The sequence below is a fragment of the Vulpes vulpes genome, chromosome 16 (assembly GCF_048418805.1).
Source record: "Vulpes vulpes isolate BD-2025 chromosome 16, VulVul3, whole genome shotgun sequence".
NCBI lineage: Eukaryota > Metazoa > Chordata > Mammalia > Carnivora > Canidae > Vulpes > Vulpes vulpes.
The window spans coordinates 37,170,381-37,193,713 of NC_132795.1; the positions used below are offsets into that span (position 1 = coordinate 37,170,381).

Consider the following 23,333-nt stretch of genomic DNA (forward strand, 5'->3'; position numbering starts at 1 on the left):
ACAGTATTCATGACTGAAATCCTACAGTTAACCTTTAGAAGATCAAAAGGAAATATACTTACTTAAAAGGTGACCCTAATATATACATATTTTCTCTTTTTCCGCTTTGTTGCTTGCATGTTTAGCAGCTTTTTTTTTTTTTTTTTTTTCCATTTGCTGCATAGAATTACTAAGAGTGATTTAAAGGTCAAACAAAGTCATCTTAGGATGGAAAACTAACGTATCAGTTACAGGCCATAGCTGAATAATTTGGCAGCAGTAATTTGGAGTTATTTTAAAAGGTTTATTTTAACATATAGAGTGATTTAACATATAGAGTTAGCTGTTGCTAACTGAAATTTTATAAAATTTATAATTTTTAAAGGTTTCCTGCTTGAAATCAAGTAAAAGCTTGAAGTAGGTCTGGATCATTAATGAGAGCTGTATTTACATTGGGGGTAAACTTTCTCACTATTAATACTGAATGTATTCATTATTTATAGTATGCTGTATCTTCATAGATGAGTTGAATGCCTTTCCAAACTATCTGTTAATCTTTCATATAATTATTCATATTCTGCTAAATATGCCAAATATATTTCTGGCTTTTTCGAGCATCTAGTATCTCATATTTTATTTTGACAGTTTTTAATAGTTACTTTTTTTTGGAGATCTGCAGTTTTTTTCTAAAGCCTCTTTAGAGAAATATATTGTTATTAGAGACAGTGAAATATGAGCTATAGCTAACACTGATTTGTTTTGGTTTTTAGGTGGTTGAACAGGGTATGTTTGTAAAGCACTGCAAAGTAGAAGTATATCTCACAGAATTGAAGCTCTGTGAAAATGGAAACATGAATAATGTTGTAACTCGAAGATTTAGTAAAGCTGACACAATAGGTAATGCAAGATCCTGTCTCTTTGTTAAACCATTGCTATTAGAAATTTAGTTGTAATTTTATTTTTTATATGTTACTAGGATGATAACTTTTTTAAGGGTTTGTACTTCAACATTACAGATTTCCAACCTTGATGCAATATGTCTTAGCCTAGAGTTGAATTATTTATCATGTCTAGTTCTACTTTACATTATTAGGTGAGTTTATTATTTGTGCCATTTTACTTTTTACAAAATCAAATAATTATGTTTTTAATTGAGCATTTGGAAAAGTAAATATTTATAACATGAATATAAAGTAGAACTGTAAGTAAAAATAAAAAGTTGATGAAATTAAGGCTTTTTCAGGTAATGTAATATAGATATCCCTAATGGTAGGAATAATAATGTTTCCCATTCTTAGCATGGAAAATGACAAACTTTTTTTTTTGTTTATTCTCTGGACTCTAAATGCAAATTAAGTAGCTACTTAGATAAGGCAGTAGACTTATTAACATTTTTTATGACAAATTGATTTTTTTTTTCTTTCTTAACAGTGAGTAGGTTAGGAAATTACCATCCCAAATAGAAATGTATCCAACCCCCTCTCTATATTTATATATCTGCATATACTTATATATTTATGTATCTATACATATAAGTATTTATTGAAATATATGTATTTTTATTGTATTTAAAAGCCAGATTTTAGTTTAAGATCAAGAATATGTTGAATGAGATTTTTAAAAATAAGTTATTATGGGTTTAATAACAAAATTGCAGTACCTTTTGATAAATCACAGCTCAAAATAAGAATTACCAAATGTACATATTTTCAAATAAAGTTTTTGGGAAACAAGATTATTGGTTAAGAACATTGATGTTGGAAAGTGTAAACAGACAAGGGAGACATAGCAGTTAATGTAGAACTTCTCAGCAAGAAAAAGATTAACAAATTTATAACTTTCTTTGCTGAAACCCATCATTAGGTATACTTTGGTAAAAAGTAAAAAAATACTTAATTTTGACTTTCACCACTTACCATTTCACAGCAGAAGATCCTTATAAACCAGTATTTTTCATGAAATAACACCATTCTTTGATATCCAGTGCTTGGTTAATCCTAAATGAATATTACCAAATAGAATATTATGTAGGAATTTTCTGTTTTCTCCCTCTCTTCCTAGAATATTTGTAAGTTTGTAATGCAGTTTAGTAAACTTATCTTTCTAAAATGAATGCTTAAAATATTAGTAATTCCATGTATAAATATCATTATATTAACATGTATAATTGCTTAACTTTTTAACTTCTAGATATGTGGAACATACTCAGGAAAATAAAACATTTCTATATACTAAAAACTGCAAGTTTTCAATATGTATAAAACCATTAATCATGATATTAAAGTATGCACAATAAGAATCACCTGTCTAACAAAGGTGGTCTATCAAAATTAAATCAAAAACTAATCTGAAATTTTGAGCAAATTATAAATGAGAAGCTACTTAAAATACTTCATACAGATCACATTTTCTAGTTATTTTAAAAGTTACATATTTCCTTTTCTCCTTAGCTCATTTCTATAGAAAAATTATAAATGTGAGACAATCAGAAATCTTATTTTAGAAGAGTAGTTCACTGAATAATTATTTTAACTCCTTATTTGAAGATCAGCTTGTTTAATTTCTGAATTCAGTACCAGCATTATAGAGTTCTAGCATTAAGTAGTAAGAATTTGTCAAGGAAATAGGTGGTTTATAAAGAATCTCTGCTTCAAAAACTGTATGATTTTCATAGATTTTAATCAACATAGTTTAAATTTATTAATACTTTAAAAGCTACATACATTGAATATATACCTTAAAGTTGTGAATGAACTGAATTTTTGCACAGCTAAAGTTTTTTTTTTTAACTGAATTAGAGCCATGTTTGTCAATACTGGGTGGTCATTACATATTTTGAGAGTAAAAAGAATAAAATGGAAAATATCAGTAGAAAATAGCAACACGTGTATATTGGTCACGGTTTCTTACTGTAGGTCTTAGTTTTTAAAAGTCTGTATTAGAGCAAATTTGCTCTTAGTTTAAGCAAAAGATTTTGCAGAAATCAGACTGGGAATTTTAGAGACCTCATGATTATAGTTATAGTAGTTAACAGTTATGGAATACTTACTGTGTTTTTGACACTTCTCAGGAAGTTTGTTATTTAAACCTCAACAATACTGTGTCTTCATTGGATAAGTGATGAAGTCGAGGCTTAGGAAAGTTAAATAACTTAGGTTCACCCTTGCTCCTAAGTGAAAGAGTCAATGTTTGAACTCCACACAGTCTCATCTCTTAGTTGCCACCTTAGACAATCTGCACAAACTTTAAATGGGCTGATTTTGTTTTTCTAAAGGAAGTGAGTGTTGAAATAATAAAAAATTGGGATAATAAGAAAGGAAACATGGGATGCATATTTTCCTCTGTGGTCTCATCTTGATTAAAAATGATTCAAATACTTATATGCATAAAACATAGCTAAATGTTATATAAATAGAATTATGAAATAGAAGTACCTGTTTTCTACAAATTAATAAAATGTCTCATTTTCAGCTAATACTACACTGACTTATAAGATAGTTGTCATAGGCAAGAGCCAAATAATTTACCTCATTCAGAGCCAAAATATCTTGCCTTTGAGTATTTTTCTCCTTAAATTTACATATTTGGGTATAGAACATCTTCCAATAAGGAATACAAAATTTGGTTTTTATTTTTTCTTTAGGGATATACTGAAAAAATAATTTCTATTATAAAAGTTATTGAACAGTGCTTTATATTTACGTAAAATTTATTAATAGAATTGTTTAACTTCTTGAATGTTCTTACTGGAAGTGCTTGTCACAACAATTATTTTTATTATATGAATTAATATTTTTCTACCTCCGTAAGCTTTTCATTAACTGCTTGAGAGAGTCAGATTCACATATGGAAAAATATACACACACTCTCAGTACTTTGACTTTCTCAACTCTGGCGATCTTTATCTGTCTCCAGCTTCAGTCATCAGTTATCTAGCTATACCCTACACTGATGTTATCTGTAACTGCACTTGGTGGATCTCAATTTGAATATCCTTCTTTCTGGCTACCACTTACCTCCCATTCTCATTTGACTCTGCCACATCAGACATTCAGACCTACCACTCCCTTGGCACTGCTTCTATGATGGTCTCTGACTACTACTACATTGATAAATCTAATGGTAATTTCAGGCTTCCATTTTCTTAACCTGCCAGCAAAAATTAACATTTATTCACTTTTCCATCTAGAAATAAATTCTTTTTACATGGCTTCCATGGTACAGATTTTCACTGCCTGCATTTTCTCAGAGAATCTGAAAACATCCTCTTCATGTTCCTGATCTCAAAACATCAGGGTGTTGCCATGCTTAGTCCTTGAATTTCCTCTTTTCTTTGGTGATTTCCTTCCATGTCCTAGCTTTTTAAATACTTTCTGCATATTGATATCTTTTGAATTTATATCTCTTGCGCAGAACTCTAAATTCCAGCTTCAGTCTTTCTGTAGCTTTACTTCTGTCTGATGGGAATCTCAAGATATAACATGTATGAAACTAAAGTCCTCCCCCTCCATACACACAAATCTGCTACCTGTTATTCTTCCCCATCTGAGTAATTGCCACTTGTATTCCTCCAGTGGCTCAGACTAAAAACCTTGATATCATTCAGATTTTTTGTTTCTCACCTTGCATGTAATCTAGCAGCATATCTTATAAGCATTCCCCTCAGAATCTGTTCTTAGTCTGACCACTTAACATTGTTTCTTCCTCAGTTTTGATTGCCGTAGGAGCCTAGTCTCCTACCTTGACATTCTGCAGTTTTTCACTAGCAGCAAAGTGAACTTTTAAATCTTTTTTTTTTTTTTTAAAGATTTTATGTTATTCATGAAAGACACAGAGAGAGAGAGAGAGAGAGAGAGAGAGGCAGAGACACAGGCAGAGGGAGAAGCAGGCTAGGCTCCATGCAGGGAGCCCGACATGGGACTCATACTCGGGTCTCCAGGATCACGCCCTGGAACTGAAGGTGGCGCTAAAACCGCCAAGCTTCCCAGGCTGCCCAAAAGTGAATTTTTAAAATACCAGATTATGCTACTTCTCTGTTCAAAACTCCTCAGATAGGAGTTCTCTTCTTACTCAGATAAAATGGAATACTTTCATAGCTCACAAGATTCTACATAAAGATCTCATTTCCAACCTTGCTCATTTCACTTTAGCCACATTGGTGCATCATGCTGTTCTAAAAGAAGCCAGATATATTCTCACCTCAGGGCCCTTTACACTCCTTTCTTCTGCCTTTAATGTTCTTACCCAATATGTAAGTAGCTTCGAAACTCAATGAAGAGGAAATTCCCATATGTGTGTATGTATTGGGTATTATGTATGTAAATATCTGTGTATATTAATAAATGTCTGAAAGAAGAAATATCAAAGTGTTAACAGTGGTTGTCTGTAGACATTTTTATTTGTATTTCCTGAATTTTTGCAATGAGCAAGAATTATATGTGCAATCAGGAAAAAAGTACTCATTTTTATTAGAAAGACTAAAATGACCTCCCTTCCTCAGCTTTTCCTCTAGCCTCCTTCCTACATAATGTTCCGTTTCTTCATCTGTGTGCTGAATACATAGGTGTGTCCACTTTGGAAATTTATCATTTTACTCTAATGACCTGTGCATTTTTTCTGTATATATTTACACTTGAATAAAAAGGACAAAAAGAAAAACATCAGTCTGCTAAAATAGAAAACAGTCCTGTTAGCATATTTATTATATAATTATTTAAATATTCTGGCTAATTTGCTCTAAGTTTTCAGATACACTATAAAATTTCCTATTTAATGTCTTAATCAAAATCTCATTGACTGTAAGACTATTAAAGAACTTCAACTGCTAAGTAAAACATAAATAGTATTATTAGACTAAATTTAATGATGTAGGACTTAATGATTTAAGGTTTCTTCAGAGAATGTATGTTAATAGGTTTAGTATGTTATAAATAATGTTTCTTTCCCAAACTAACCAGGTATTCTAAAATGTCGAAGTATTTTATATTTCATCATACGTCATAAGGTATTTTACCGTTTTCTTGAGTCTAAGGTAGGCAAGTTATTGACTAGAATTCATCAGATTTAATAATATTTTCTAAAAAAAATATTTTCTAATATCTCTTATGTTTAAAAATTTTGAAGATTCATTTAACTGTATCACACTGAAACTTAATTACATCTCTACTCTCAAATATGTGGGTATTCCTGTGTCTTACTTTATAACTACTCCAGTTTAAAAAAGACTTTTTCCATTCAAATAATTGATTTACAAATGAGGAAAATATATGATTTTACTGTGAAAACAAATTTTTATCAGTACAGAGATCCCTTCAAAGAAGGCACTTTGGGGGCAGCCTGGGTGGCTCAGCGATTTAGCACTACCTTCAGTCTAGGGTGTGATCCTGGAGACCCGGGATCGAGTACCATGTGGGGCTCCCTGCATGGAGTCTGCTTTTCTCTCTGCCTCTGTCTCTGCATCTCTCTCTTTCTCTCTCTCTGTGTCTCTCATGAATAAATAAAATCTTTTTAAAAAGACACTTTCCTTTGTGTCCATATATTCTACTTAATTTTAGTTAACTATCTAAACTATAAGTATATTCAATTTAATATAAAATTGGTTATATTACGGTAAAAATATTTTCTATCTATAGCATCTCTGACTCATACTTTTTCTAAGTCCAACATATCAGAAAATATATTGAATTTATAATGTGTAAAAAGTTAAGATTATTCTGTATAATATAAATTATACTGTAGGATTATGTGATTGAACTCTTCTCTCTTGAGAGATCTTAGTTTCCCCAAGTAATTATCTGTCAGAGTTATAATTACCATTTTGTTCCTTAGAAGCACACCAGGTTGTCTTTATTGTTCTTTATATATGTCCTGCATAGTTCATCTCTTCTTGCTATTATTTCATTATTTTAAATTTAGGATTTTTATGCTGGTGAGCACTTAGCTCTATGTGGTATATTTTAAAATATTTATTATATTTATATATCTTTCCTCCTTAAATCTAGATACAATTGAAAAGGAAATAAGAAAAATCTTCAATATTCCAGATGAAAAGGAGACCAGATTGTGGAACAAATACATGAGTAATACATTTGAACCACTGAATAAGCCAGACAGCACCATTCAGGATGCTGGTTTATACCAAGGACAGGTATTGTTTAGCAGTACTGTTTGTTTTAAGCATACTATACATGAAGCTTTTTGGAGTCACAAACTTTGGGAATATCTTGACAATCTATAATGGGCTCTACTGTCTCTGGCTTCCTCTTTGTAACTCATCCCTGTTCCTGCTGATCACTACCAATAACTTTTGGGTTTCCTCCTTGAGCTTGGGAATAACCTACTTTGTAAAAAGAAATTTTCCATCAAAAACCCAGCTAATATAATAAGATGGGTCAGCGAACTTTTTGTAAAGAATCAAATAGTAAATATTTTTGGCTGTGTAGCTCTTATGATCACTGTCGCAACTGCAACTCTGCCATTATAATAACACAAAAGTAGTCATGGGCAATATGTAAACAACAAGCTTCATTTACAAAACCAATCTGAGCTAAGTGAACTGTAGTTTACCAGCCCTTGGTAAGGTATCAACCCCCAATTTGGTGTGTCTTTATAATACAATCCAAAGAAATGAATGTGTTAGGAAATGAAGACATTTAGACACAATCAGCAAGTTCTTGAATTAGTCTCTCTATTCCATTCTCAAACCTTTGTTTCAGTAGTGTCTTACCAGGTCCCCTGCATCTAGTCTTTCACATGTCCATTCTCAGTCTTCCATATTTCTGCTAGAACACTCTTTCTAAAATGTAAGCCTTGATGTTTCCTTACTATAAACTGTCCTGGTTCCCTAACAGTTTATAGAATAAAGTTCAGGCACTTAACACAGCATGCAAATCAAGGTTTGACCTTTTAGGCTAGTTTTCCAGCATCTTTAGATTATCCTTGCCTCATGACCCATACTCAACAATACCAAACTGAACTGCTTATAGTTCCCTAAGCATACTGTGCTATTCCCAACTCCTGTGCTTTCCATCTGTGTTATTCCATCTGCCTGTTGAACCCTTCTTCCCAATGCCTGCATCCATCCAGTAAAAAGTCTTTTTAAACATCAAAATACTCAAATTAACCTTTCCATTCTATCATGTAGTCTAACCAGATCAGATTGTCATTCTTCAGATTCCAGCTCAAATGTCACATCATCTCTTCAGCCTTTCCTGATCTATTTTTCTCAATATCTGTTTGAGGTAAAGGAGGTTTTTACTTAGGAGAAAAAAATCACTCCCTTAAACTCACAATGATTTATGTATATGTCGTTTGTGTCATTCATTTTGTATTTTATTTATATGTTGAACTTCCCCTCTAGATTATGAGTTCCCTGCTTTAGTTGGATTTTGTGTCTGTTTATTTTTGTTTTTGTTTTGTTTTGTTTTAATTTTTATTTATTTATGATAGACTTGGAGAGAGAGAGAGAGAGAGAGGCAGAGACACAGGCAGAGGGAGAAGCAGGCTCCATGCCAGGAGCCCGACGTGGAACTCGATCCCGCGACTCCAGGATCACGCCCTGGGCCAAAGGCAGGCGCTAAACCGCTGAGCCACCCAGGGATCCCTGTTTATTTTTGGTTTTATTTTTAGTACCTAACACAGAGCCTGGTGCTCCAATATATGAAGATTTTTATTTTTCTTCTGTGTTATTTTCTTCTGTCTGACAGGGGTGCCTGGTGGCTGAGTCGGTTAAGCATCTGACTTCAGCTCAGGTCATTGTCTCAGGGTTGTGAGATTGAGCTCTGCAACAGGCTTTGCCCTCAGTGGGGAGCCTGCTGGAGATTCTCTCTCTCTCCTGCCTTTCCCTCTTCTTTCTCTCTCTCTCTCTCTCTGTCTTTTCTCTAAAACAAATCTTAAAAAGAAAAAAAAAGAAAAAGAAAAGTCCAGGATAATGTTTACTTTCACTTACCATCAGTCAGAAAATAACTGTTGCAAAATCTAGAAAATTTAAAGCATGCTATTTAAAACATTATTTCAAACGGTCAGATGTTCTTAAGGATATATAACCTTCCTATTAAAATAATTTACTGTCCCCTGCAATCATATAAATGCCTTCCTATCAAGAACATCAAATATTGGGATCCCTGGGTGGCTCAGCGGTTTAGCGCCTGCCTTTGGCTCAGGGCGCGATCCTGGAGTCCCGGGATCGAGTCCCACATCGGGCTCCCTGCATGGAGCCTGCTTCTCCCTCCTCCTATGTCTCTGCTTCTCTCTCTCTCTCTCTCTCTATCATAAATAAATTTAAAAAATAATAAAAAAAATCAAATACTTAAATTATCTAAGCCTCAGTTTTCTAATTTACATGATGGATAGAATAAAAGCCATTACATAGGCTCAGTCATTGAAAAGTTTTAAAGAAATGATTCTTTGTATTCCAAATTGTACTCCTGAAACTATCTCAAGACCTACATGTGGTAACTAAGGAGTGAAAGAGGGAATTGGCTGGCAAAGGAGGGGAGTATTGACTAACCATGAGAGTTCCAAGTTCCTTACTCCAGCTTCAATCAGGTTAACTCTAATTTTGATTGTAATAGATAAAAGTTTTTTGTATGATTTCACTTAAGAGAGCACCTTGGTGGCTCAGAGTTGAGCATCTGCCTTTGGCTTAGGTTGTGATCCTGGAGTCCTGGAATCGAGTCCTGGTTTGGGCTCCCTGCAGGGAGCCTGCTTCTCCCTCTGCCTATGTCTCTGCTTTTCTCTCTGAGAAAACATTCATTCATTCATTCATTCATTCATTCATTTATTCTCTCATTAATCAATAACCTTTAAAAAATGTCACTTAAGACTCTAATAGCTAAAATAAGTCTGAAAACCACTGTTTTTATAGCCTAATACAATACATATGTATATGTGACAATGCCTACGTATGATAGGCATTTACTAAAAATTAATTTCCTCTGTTCTGGATTTTTTTAAACAACTTGGGTCATAACACTGATGTCAACAATAATTGTTTTAAAGATTTTATTTATTTATTTATTTGGAGGGGGGAAGGTAGAGGGGAGGGGCAAGCAGACCTCCCCACTGAGGGGTTAGCCTGATGTGGGGCTTAATCAAGTCAGACACTTAACCAACTGAGTCACATAGGTGCCCCTACTGTGGACATTTAAAAATTTTTACTGATACTGAAAGTAAAATGAAACCTAAGAAAGTCGAACAAAGATACGTTATTGAAGAATTTCCCTCCAAAAATGGTGGTCTCTCTTTCGCTAAAGAGAGTGTTTGTGTGCACGCATGCGCGCACACATGCACACACATAATTAAATTTTGAAACCTTTCTAAAAATTATTTTTTGTTTTTCATATTCTATTTAAATTCAATTAATTAGCATATAATGTATTATTGGTTTCAAAGGTAGAGGTCAATAATTCATCAGTCTTTATGTAACACCCAGTGCTCATTATATCCTATGCCCTCCTTAATGTTCATCACCCAGTTACCCTGTCCCCTTACCCCCCCCAAAATTTTCATTTTGAAAGTTTTAACCATGAGCAAAACTTTAGTTAGAAAATAATATATTTGAAAAAAAAGAAAATAATATATTTAAATAAAGGAGTGAATATTAACATTTTTGATGGCCTTCAACAATATCTGTGATTATAAAAGCATAAAATCTTAACTATACATATTGTTAGGAATTAAAATGTTGCAGTTCAACCCGATATATTTATTTGATTCTTTAGTTTTAGGACCTTCCATTAAAAAGCAAATCATAAACAATATTACTAAATGCATAACTTTGAAATTTTTATAACTAATGTCTTTCATTTTATAACTGATTTGTCTTCCAAATGCCTGTGAAGTTTATGTATTTCATTTGTAAAGCTTTCAATGTACTTTGGGGCATATTTTCTCTCTACATATATGTAGTTCATATGTGGATGTCATAAAAGTTGCTCTAATGGAAAACTCTTCAGAAGTTTAATCACTAAATTTAGTTTTATGAATTTCTAAGTATATGATCATATCAGAAAATTGAGGAGAATGTTTAACTGTATATGATAGGAAGGGAGAAGAATATGATCAGGGAGGGATAGGATAGTAAGTACACAGTGTTCTTACTCTTTGTAACAGTAGGTACATAGTGTTCTTATTCTTTATATGCTACATATACTTCATACAAGTTTTTTGAATGAAGGAAATACTAATTTTTAAAAGATAACTTTAATATTTTAATTAACATACTCTTTCAACAACCTGGTTCCATGCATTTTTTTTCTGGATGTTTTATCATTTGTTGTGTTCTGAAACAGGCTTACATTTTACATGGTTAGGTTCAAATGCCAACTTATAAATGGCCTGAAACATACAGTCCATGAAAGTATTTTGCTCAATGTATGTAAGTAGGTTACAAAATTGAAACTTTAAGAAAAAGAATTGAAAGTGAGTATCTAGGATGTATTCAATTTTATAGTGCCTTGAATTTACTTCTTATTGACATAAGTGCATATTTATTTTGCTAATTTTGTTATTTTTGCTTAGTTTCTTTTCTTTGCCCAAACTCACCCATAGCAAAAACTGGAAGGAATACTTTTTTTTTTTTAAAGGTTTTATTTTATTTTTTTTTTTTGAGATCTTATTTATTTATTCATAGACAAAGAGAGAGAGAGGCAGAGACACAGGCAGAGGGAGAAGACGGCTCCATGAAGGGAGCCCGATTTGGGACTCGATCCCGGGTCTCCAGGATCACACCCCAGGCTGCAGGCAGCGCCAAACCGCTGCGCCACCAGGGCTGCCCAAGAAATACCCTTTTTTTTTTTTTTTAAAGATTTATTTATTTATTCATTCAGAGAGAGAGAGCAAAGAGAGAGGCAGAGACACAGGCGGAGGGAGAAGCATGCTCCAGGCAGGAAGCCTGATGTGGGACTCGATCCCGGGTCTTCAGGATCACACCCCGGGCTGCAGGCAGCGCTAAACCGCTGTGCCACTGGGGCTGCCCCAAGAAATACTTTTTTAAACTAGAAGATAAGAGGAAGGATTCTGGGATATTTTAGAATAAAGCATACCTCTGCTTTGCCCAGTACTTTACCTTTATTAGAGTTGCTGTCTGCCTTAACCATGCTGCAATAAGGACTTGAGTCTGATTTTCACAAATGTGTCTCTGTATATTAAAAGATTGTGTACTTTACAGTGATAATGTAAATAAAGGCAAATTTTAAAGCCCCAAATAAATTATGTATAATCTGTAATTTGCAATTATCTGTGTCACTGTTTTCGGGATTTGCATAATAATAGTTATCTAAGATTGTACATCAGTATGTTTAACATCTGTAACCATTTGTTGAGCTCTAATTTTTTTTGCATGGTACTGTGTTACAACCTGTAAATAGAAAAGAAGTAGAAAACATACCCCTCTAAACTCCGGGAATTTATATTCTATTTATATTGCCCAGCTTTGAAATCAAGATGCAAATACCTCCTCACCTTGTCTGCGCTGCCCTTTAAATAATTCCAGATTTACTTTAGTTTCTTAGTATATCCATCTAATCCTTAAAAAGCTATTTTAACTTCAGAGTTCAGGAAAAACACTCTTCTGTTGTGTCATATTTACAGGTGTTAGTGATAGAACAGAAAAATGAAGATGGAACATGGCCAAGGGGTCCTTCTGCTCCTAAGTAAGTGCTCTCACTTTTTATGGCTGACTGCATGATTTTGAAGCCTTTGATTTCAGATAACAAAATCCAAAATGATAGAAGATACTAAATTTATGTTGTAAGTATATGTATCTACTTCATATTTTAAATTTTATTTTCAGGATAGAAGTTACCTAAACTTGCATTTAAATTAATATGCTATAAAAAATAATAATTCACATGCTATAATTAAAAAGGCTTCTAATTCAAATCTTTTATTTTTTTTTCAAATCTCTTAGAATAAGGTGCAGTATACATATGTTGTTAATATTATGTTGCATTGTCTAATATGTCAAATATTAAACATTTTGTTTAATATTTCTCAAGCTTTTTGTGATTTTTTCAAAGTATCTATTAAAGAATTATATCAAAATTTATTCTATCAAATGAATCTGATGTGAAAGCATTTTTTAAATTTACTTAAATGTTTTAGAATATAAAAGCACAAGTAGAAATAGAAGAGCATAAGAATTGCTTTTGATGATAAATGAGGGATGAAAGAGTTAGAAATCTTTCTTTTTTTTCTAATATGGTAAGAAGCCTTAACTTGAGATCTACTCTCTTAACAAATTTTTAAGTGCACTGTATTGTTAACTGTTGGCACATTATTATACAGTAGATCTCTAGAATCTATTCATCATATATAACTGAAAGTTTTTTATTGCACAGTAATTTCCCATTTCTCCCTTCCCCTAGCCCCTGGCAGCCATCATTATACTCTCTGTTTCTATGAGTATTTGACTAGTTCAGATATTTTATATAAATGGAATCATGCAGTTTTTGTCTTTCTGTGATTGGCTTGTTTTACCTAATATAAAATCCCCCCGGTTTATCAAGTCTGGATAATATTCTGTTGCATGTATACACATTTTCTTTGTCCATTCATCTATCAGTAGACATTTAGGTGGTCTATCTTGGCTGTTCTAAATTGTACTGCATTGAACATGGGTGTGTAGATATCTCTTTGAGATGATTTCATTTCTTTTGGATGTATACCCAGAAGTGAGATTTCTGAATCGTATGGTACTTCTATTTTTAATTTTTTGAGGAACCTTTATACTGTTTTCCATAGAGGCTGCATCATTATACATTTCTACCAAGTGTACAAGTGTTCCAGTTTTTGCACATCCTCGTGAGCACTTTTTATATTTTGTACCTAGTTTTAACAGGTAGGAGGTGATAGCTCATTGTGGTTTTGATTTGCATTTCCCTGATGATTACTGATGTTTGAGCATCTGTACCTGTGGACCATTTGTATGCCTCCTTTTTGAGAAATGTTTATTCAAGTCCTACGCCCACTTTTTAATCTGGTTATTTGGGGTTTTTTTGCCTTTGAATTGTAGGAATTCCTTATATATTTTGGATATTAATCCCTTATCAAATACATAGTTTAAAGATTTAAAAATAAGACCTGACTCTATAAAACTCCTAGAAGACATCTTAGTGGGAAAGCATCATGATATATGTCCAGGCAATGATTTCTTAAATATGACACCAAAGCACAGCCATGAAAGCAATAAGAGATGAGACTACATCAAACCAGAAAGGTTTAATGCACAGTAAAGAAACAATAACAGAGTGAAAACAACATGCAGAATGGGAGAAAACATTTTTAATGGTTTTAGAATGATCATATCTACCCTCCATCAAAAACACTTAGTCCTGGTTGTACTTCAATGTCAGACTTTTTAAACCTTTGAGAAGTAATATGATGCATATGCCACCTGTTATTTTAACATATCTATAGAGTCCAGTCTATAGAGTTTAATTAATATTAAACATATTAATATTCAGCAAATATTCACACTAGTAGGGTAAAGGACTATAGATAGTTTTATATCAGTTTAGTGTAGGTTGCCCTCAAGTGAATAATAAAATAATTTTTAAATTTTTAGGGCTTTTGGAATTTCAGATTTTTCTGGTAAGGGATTGTAAACCTGTATTTTGAAATCCTTAAAATAAAGATTCTTGAATAAATTAAAAATTATTCATTTAGGGCAGCCCCAGTGGCGCAGCGGTTTGGCGCCGCCTGCAGCCTGGGGTGTGATCCTGGAGACCCGGGATCGAGTCCCACATCGGGCTCCCTGCATGGAGCCTGCTTCTCCCTCTCCCTCTCCCTCTCCCTCTGCCTCTGTCTCTGCCTCTCTCTCTGTGTCTATGAATAAATAAATAAAATCTTTAAAAAAAATTATTCATTTATTGCTAACCTAACATAAAAGAAAATTGATCTTTAAAACTGAAACACATGGTCATGCTGAGCTGGCTTTGGACACTCTGCACACCAGGTCTCCTCTTCCTGTGCTGGTTAGCTGTGGTGGCCATGAAGACCCAGATTCCCAAGGCCGAGGTGGCCCGAGCCCAGATGGCACTGGCAGTTAATATCAGTGCGGCCCAGGACATGCTGAGGACCAACTTGGGGCCTAAGGGCACAATGAAGATGCTTGTTTCTGATGCTAGAGACATCAACCTTACTAAAGATAGCAGTGTGCTGCTTCATGAAATGCAAATTCAATACCCAATAGCTTCCTTAATAGCCAAAGTGGCAACAGCCCAGGATGACATAACTGGTGATGGTACCACTTCTGATGTCTTAATCATTGAAAAGCTACTGAAACAGGCGGATTTCAACATTTCTGAAGGTCTTCATCCCAGAACAAATAACAAAGATTTGAAGCTGCAAAGGAAAAGGCACTTCAGTTTTTGGAACAAGTCAAAGTAAGCAAAGAAATGGGCTTAAAAACACATATAAATGTGGCCAGAACATCTATATGTACTGAAGTGCATGCTGAACTTAACAGAGGCTATAGTGGACTCCATTTTGAGCATTAAAAAACAAGATGAACTTATTGACCTTTTCATGTTGAGATTGTGGAAATGAAAAAGAAATCTGAAACTGATACAAGCTTAATCAGAGGTCTTGTTTTGGACCATGGGATGCTTATCCTGGTATGAAAAAAAGAGTAGAAGATGCATACATCCTCATGTGCAGTGTTTCAGAATATGAAAAACAAGTGAATTATGGCTTTGCTTAAAAATAAGAGTGCAGAAAAAAACTTGTAAAAGCTGAAAGAAAATTCATTGAAGATAGAGTAAAAAAAAATAGAACTGAAAAAGTCTGTGTGATTCAGATAAAGGATTCATTCAAAAGGGAATTGACATTTTTTCCTTAAATGTTCTTGCATAGAACTAAAGGAAAAATACGGGAAAGCTAACTCTTGCCTGTGGCGGAGTAGCGCTAAATTCTTCTGCTGACCTAAATCCTGATTGCTTTAGACATGCGGGACTTGTCTGTGAGTATACATTGGGAGAGGAGAAATTCGCCTTTATCGAGAAATCTAACAATCCTCACTCTATCACATTGCTCAAAGGACCAAATAAGCACACATTCACTCAAAGATGCAATAAGGGATGGCATAAGGACTGTTAAAAATGCTGTTGATGAGGTTTAGCACCTGGCTTTGGCCCAAGGCGCAATCCTGGAGTCCCAGAATTGAGTCCCATGTTGGGCTCCCGGCATGGAGCCTGCTTCTCCCTCCTCCTGTGTCTCTGCCTGCCCCCCTCTCTCTCTCTCTCTCTCTGTCTATCATAAACAAATAAATAAATCTTAAAAAAAAATGCTGTTGATGTGTTCCAGGTGCTAGAACAGTGGAGGTGGCAATAACAGAAGCCTTGGTAAATGCCCAGTGTAAAAGTCAGGGCCCAGCTTGGAGCTCAAATGTTTACTGATGCATTCCCAAGCTTCTTGTTCAGAACTCTGGTTTCTAACTTCAGGAAACTTGGGCAGAACATTCAGAATCAGATCTGCTCGTGGGTGTGAACTTGAACACAGGTGAGCCCGTGGTAGCAGCTGCAGTAGGCATGTGGGATAACCAACCACTTTGTAAAGAAATAGCCTCTTCAGTGCTGCACTGTGGTTGCCACCAACATTCTCCTGGTGGATGAAATCATGAGAACTGGAACGTCTTCTCTAAAAGGTTGAATGGAAGCTTCCTTGTGTCATCTGAATCATGAAGACTCAACAGAGTGGTCCTAAGAATAAAGCTATGGAATTTTTGTCCAAGCTTCAAATGATTTTCTTTTCCCGTATGAAAAAAGAGAGAACACAGACATTCAAATTCTGAAGTTTTGAAATTATAATTACAGTATGTTTTAAATTGCACTGCAGTGTTCACACATTAAGTAGGCCATTTTCACCCAATGAACAGGATATTTTGCTTTAGTTTCGGTGATAAAAAAGTATCAAGTTAGTTAGATAAGTATATGTTATCTACTGTGTTATTAAATGTTCCTTAAAAAAACAAAAATAAGGGATCCCTGGGTGGCGCAGCGGTTTAGCGCCTGCCTTTGGCCCAGGCGCAATCCTGGAGACCTGGGATCGAATCCCACGTTGGGCTCCCGGTGCATGGAGCCTGCTTCTCCCTCTGCCTGTGTCTCTGCCTCTCTCTCTATCTCTCTCACTCTGTGTGTGTGTGTGTGACTATCATAAATAAATAAATTAAAAACAAAAAACAAAAAATAAAAAATGCACCTTTAATGAGTGCTTCTCTATCCTTTTATCTTAGGTGAAGTTTTTTCATTTAAATCTTTTATGAGGGCAGCCCGGGTGGCTCACCGGTTTAGTGCTACTTTCATCCCGGGTGTGATCCTGGAGACCCGGGATCGAGTCCCACGTCAGGCACCCTGCATGGAGCCTGCCTCTCCCTCTGCCTGTGTCTGCCTCTCTCTCTCTGGGACTCTCATGAATAAATAAAATCTTAAAAAAATAAATCTTTTATGAGATTGTATATTAGTTACACTTTATTATTACTCCACTTAGGATACCAGGGTGGAGCAGTGTAAGAAGGCATTGGAAGTACATGGTAGTTATATAAACTTCTTGATGGATGAAGTTTTAGAAGTTGAGAATGTTTTCTTTGTGAATATTTACTTTCAGCCTTTAGTTCGGAACAGCGATTGCTTTTCTCTAGCTTATCTTTAGATTGTTATATTCTTGTTATAGCTTTGAATGATTTTTGAAATTTCTGAGTTGCTTTGTGCCTTGAGAAGTACCATGAGTACTAAGGATTTAGAGATCTTTTCTACTTAAAATTACTGGTTTTCACTTAAAAGATAAAACTAATTATATATTTTCTTTTATTTTCTTCACTGCTAGAACAATACTAGTTTTACTTACTTAAACAATAGTACTTGGTTCTGTAGGAGAAAACACAATTTCTTATATAATACCTAACATCATATACATGCAGTAAATGTTGGTGAATGAAAGTACCACTAGAAATGTGCTGAAGTATTTAAGAGTTCCATTCTTCACTGACTCACACAGAGTATAGGAAACCCAAATGTCAAAGCATGAAAAGTTAAGTATCTACTTAGCATAAAATATGCCTAATACCATGTAATAGAATGTTTTAAGTTGCCCAGTGATAGTTTATTAGAATACCAAAAAAAAATTTTTTTTTTAATTAGCATCAGTGTATGAAAAGACTTTTAGAAAACTAAGAATAAAAGGTAATTCTCCTAACTCAGTACAGTCTATATATCTAAAGTCTGGAACAAACATTATATTGAGGAATTCTGAGCACAAACCAAGTAAGATTGAAGCTAAAAAAATAAAAAATATCACTACTTGCATATGGTACAGTCATCTATGTAAAAACCATCAGCAGACTACTAAAACTGAGAAAATTGACCAAGATTCTCTAAGATTAAATTCATAAAAATTAATATACCCAGAGGTCAGCAACCTTTTTTTTTATAAAGAACCTGATAATATTTTCAGCTTGTGGGCCATATGGTACCTGACTCAACTATAATTCTACCAGTATAGCTTGAAAGTGGCCATCAACATTATGTCACCAAATGGGTGTGATTGTGATCCAGTAAAATTTTATTTACAAAAAAATGTAGCAAACTGGGATTAGCTTGTGAGCCTTAGATTCCTGATCCCTGCTGTATACCATTAGTAACTCAACTAGAAAATAGCATAATGAAAATTAACCTAATGATTAGGAATGCATAAAACCTTCATGGGAAATAGGCAAAAGATTATCATGTACTATATGTCTTAACCTGGTGATGCCTACTTCTCTATATCATGTCACTGTCTCCTATTAAAAAATCTATCCTAGGGATCCCTGGGTGGCGCAGCGGTTTGGCGCCTGCCTTTGGCCCAGGGCGCGATCCTGGAGACCCGGGATCGAATCCCACATCAGGCTCCCGGTGCATGGAGCCTGCTTCTCCCTCTGCCTGTGTCTCTGCCTCTCTCTCTCTCTCTCACTGTGTGCCTATCATAAATAAATTTAAAAAAAAATTCTATCCTGACCTTTTTTTTTTTTTTTTTTTTGAGAAACTTCACAAATTAATTCTCAAATTAACATTTACCAATAAAGGTCCAGGATTAGCTAAGTCACTTTTAGCAAGAGGAAGGAAGTATGGACCTATTAGTGAGAATTACTACAAAGCTATAATAATGACAACAGTATGATGGCTAGGAAAAGAAAGGCAAATACAATGGAATAAATTAATGAGCTAAAAAAAAAAACCCTTTCATGTATATATGAGAACTTAATTAAGTGGCATCAGTAGGCAATGAAAAACAGATTGCTTAAAGCAGATAGGCGCTTAGATTTTATTAGGAGAACTATTTATTTGTAGAAAAAAAAAACCAGGATCACTATTTATACCTGATAGACTTAAATAAGAAACAAAAACTCTGGGTGCCTGGGTGGCTCATTCTGTTGAGCGTCCTGCACTTGGTTTCAGGTCAGGTAATGATCTCGGGGGATCAGCCCCCCCACATTGGGCTGCTAACTCAAGAGAAGTCTGCTGGAGTATTCTCTCCTCTGCCCCTCCCCCAACTCGTGTGAGCCCGGTTATACACTTTGTCTCTAAAATAAATATTTTTTTAATGTAAAACTTTAAAGCTCATTTGAAATTTCAGAGAATATCTGTTTTAGGGATCAGAAAACAATGTGAAAATTAGTGGGTTTGATTATGTCAAAATTAAGTATTTCTGTTATAGAAATCATACATGAAGTGAAAAGCAAATGTCAGTTTTTTAATATCTAAAACCTACGTGAGAATAATACCTGTAATGTAGAAAGAACTATACATTAGCAGAAACAAAGCAGAAATCTTTTAAAAAATAAATGAAAGAGGGGCACTTAGGTGGTTTAGTCCTTTAAGAGTCCAAATCTTGGGCAGCCCCGGTGGCGCAGCGGTTTGGCGCCGCCTGCAGCCTGGGGTGTGATCCTGGAGACCCAGGATCGAGTCCCACATCGGGCTCCCTGCATGGAGCCTGCGTCTCCCTCTCCCTCTGCCTGTGTCTCTGCCTCTCTCTCTGTGTCTATGAATAAATAAAATCTTTAAAAAAAAAAAAAAGGAGTCCAACTCTTGGTTTTGGCTCAGGTCATGATCTTCAGGGTAGTGAAATCGAGCCTCAAGTGGCACTCCATACTGGGTGGGGGTTCCGTGCCAGACGTGGAACCTGCTTAAGATTTGCTCTCTCCCTCTTTCTCTGCCCCTTCTCCCCCTACAAAAAAAAAAAAAAAAAAAAAAAAGGAAAGAGAGAAAGATGATGAATGGCGGTATACTGTAGGATACCAATACAGCAGGTAGAAGTAACAATGGTAAGATCTTTAAAACTGGATAAGGTTAAAATATACAAGTGAAAGAAGAAAACAAAATGAGATTTTAATTCAGTACTATTTACATAAACTTAAAATAGAACATATTACATAAAGATATTTAAGAACTTAATAGTAGAGGAAAATAGGAGTACAGATTAGAAAAAAGTTTAAAGAATTATCACTTATTTTTATGTATATAAGTAAAGTAAGGATGCACATTTTTTTCTGGATGAATGCCAGCTTAAAATGAAATTTTTGTGTATTTATTGAAGTCACATTCGAAGCACTTGTAATTGTAACTTAGACAAATTCCACGCCAGCAGAGGGTTTTTTTATCTTAGGCCCTCGAGAAAGAAATTTCAAGATAGTAATATATAGATCATTCTGTATTATAAACTCAGAATTGCCATTATATCTGTCAGGAGACAACCCCTGGTCCTCAACATCAGATGACGATGCTAGTTCTAATAAACATGACTAATCTGGGATTTGTGTAGTGCTCATGTTGCTTACTAGGTAACCAGTTCCTACATGGAGTATCAAAAGTCAAGGGAAAAACAAATTGTAATATGGTGATAGAAGAAGAATCACCTGTTGAGTTTGTTAAAAATGGTTTCCTAGGCCCCATCGCCAGAATTTCTGATTTGGTAGAGCTGAGTGGAGCTCCTGAATTAACAATTCTAGTAAGTTCACAGGTAATTCTAATGCTGTTGGTGTTAGGATCACATTTTGAGAAATTCTGTAGGTAATATTTCTTAATATATACTGGGTGGACCACGATAGGATGAGCAAAATACAAAGATAAATCTTTATGCAGGAATCTGCATTTTACGTGCTGCTAATGAACAAGAAAATACCCATGTCGTAGGCATATGTTTGCTGAAACAAAGGAATGTCCCGGCCCATTTTTATCAGAATTGAAACCATATATCCTCTGCTAAAGCTAAATTTTTCTGCTATTACATTGAGAAAAAATGCTAAATACTAAAAAAATGTTAAGGTAAAATATAATTTTGTTTAAAACACATAGTCCTGTAGTTATAAAAATGCATATACCCTAAAATAACCTAAAATCTGTATTAGAAATCTAAACCTACCTAAAAGATACTGAAGTTTTCTATCTGGAATTTTCTGCTGGATGCCAAAATGTGATTTGAAAATTTCATCTTTATATTCATGTTATATTTTTGAAATAGTCTAGTGCTTAGTTTTTTCAGAACTTGCATTTCTAATTTAGTTTTTCTGATTTCTCACAACCTCTGAAAACAGTGTTTTGCAGTAATACCTTAGAAAAGTTTTAACCGAAGATTTTCTCTTTTGTTAAATTTGACCATTTGTTTTCCAAAGATGTTGACATTGGGTACGTAGTATAATTACTCAGTTGGAAAAACATGGCTAGTTAAATCCTGTATTTCAAAAACATTATTTTTAAAGTAGAATAATTATAAAAGCTAGAGGTTCCTGAAGAGAGGAAAAACCTAATTAATAAATTATACTCCTTATTTTCCAGAGTTTAATGTAGCCATAGCTTCTGAGCTACAAATCTATTAAATTTTGACTAAATTGTATAATTAATTTTTTCTGTATAGTTTTATTTAGGTATAGTTATTTCAAAGAATGGCTTTGGGAATATGAATTTACCCAAAAAATCTAAATTTTACTGTTTTTCTGAAATAAAAATTACTCTTACTGAGAGTAGCACGAGAAGTTGATTTAATTCAAACAGTTTCATTAATTCAAAAATACTGACAAAAGACGTGTGATGAAGTATCTGGTGAATAAAAGTTGAGGGTTATTGATGATTATGAAAAAGACAATTTTCATTGGCTACAAAACATCCATAGAAGAATCCAAAATCATCCTCATAAGGCACGAGAGGCCAAGAATAATCAGATGGAAAACTAAGCGAGTAGTTCTTACTCATACGTTGTCTCTCTGCCATTTGTGTTGTTCTGATTAACAAAATTCCACATTGGTGACCAAAACACTAAGTATAAACTTAATCTGGTGCCGTATTAGTTTTTTTACAGCACTCTGTCCCTGAGTGTTCTTGGCGAGAGGAAGTATTTCATAAATAAAACTATTGCATACTACTTTTTGCTCAAGATAAATAATAAAAACATTTAGGTGATTCGGCAGTATTCTGTTTTTGTTTTTTACACCATCTGTTTCAATACTGTATTTGCTTAAATACATTCAGAAAAACTTAATATGTACTTCTTTAGAATTTTTTAGAGAGTGATTAAGCCAAATTTGTGTATATAATTAGAAGGTTAACTGTATAAATGGATTCAGAAATGGTGCATAAACCTAGTTGATTAAAAATTATGAAATATATATTAGGAAACTCTTAACTATGTAAAGTATTGGTTTCATTTTGACAAATTGTACTGAGACTTTTAAAGTATTTATAAGCAAGAAAGGCTCTGCTTATTTGAAACAGTAAATTTGGTTATTGCATATTTTTTTGGTACTTAAGCTATATTTATCATAATTCACTAAAAATACACTCTCAAAGTTTCTATGAAAGTATACAAATTTGTTACCAGTTTTACTCTCTTTCAGACACAAAACCTAGGATTGAGTGATTTGATTTTGTGGGGGTCGAGAGAATAGCTCATAAGCCAGCTTTTGATTCCTTGTCATTCATTTATATTCACATATTTTAAATTAATAATGTTTCTTAAATTTAAAATGCAACCTATGAGCCATAAATCTAGGGTAATATTCCAAAAACCTGTACTTTGTTGTAATTTTTAAAGACATCTTGAATCTTTACAAATTTTCTTTCATTTTATCATTCTTTCATTATATCACTTTACCTTGTTCTTAGTATTGTTCTCTTTAATAAAAATATATAGAATGACTTTCTCTGAGACTCTAAATTGAGGTAATGGAACAAACAAAACTGCCTAGGATGCAATTAAAAGATAGAGAACCAAAGCTTGAAGAGTAATAACTGCAGCTGTGGAGTTATATTCCAAAGGTGAGAAATATAAGCATATATGAATTTTCTAATCAAAAATATAAGGACCTATATACTAAATTTTAAAGA

General features: G+C 34.0%; 1 protein-coding gene and 1 pseudogene across 8 annotated transcripts in view; both read left to right on the top strand.

The window, feature by feature from the left end:
- The window catches only part of USP15 (ubiquitin specific peptidase 15), a 123,017-nt gene that overhangs the window by 39,997 nt on the left and 59,687 nt on the right, over nt 1-23,333 (top strand). For all 8 annotated transcript variants that reach the window (XR_003235421.2, XR_011997880.1, XM_026001799.2 and 5 more), the window contains 3 exons: nt 750-876; nt 6,981-7,126; nt 12,571-12,632. Coding sequence is in view for 6 of the 8 variants with exons in the window: in XM_026001799.2 (XP_025857584.1) it covers nt 750-876; nt 6,981-7,126; nt 12,571-12,632 (335 nt within the window). In the remaining 2 variants the exon portion in view is untranslated. The remainder of the gene's footprint in view (nt 1-749; nt 877-6,980; nt 7,127-12,570; nt 12,633-23,333) is intronic.
- Nucleotides 14,824-16,702, top strand: LOC112922318 (T-complex protein 1 subunit zeta-like; annotated as a pseudogene).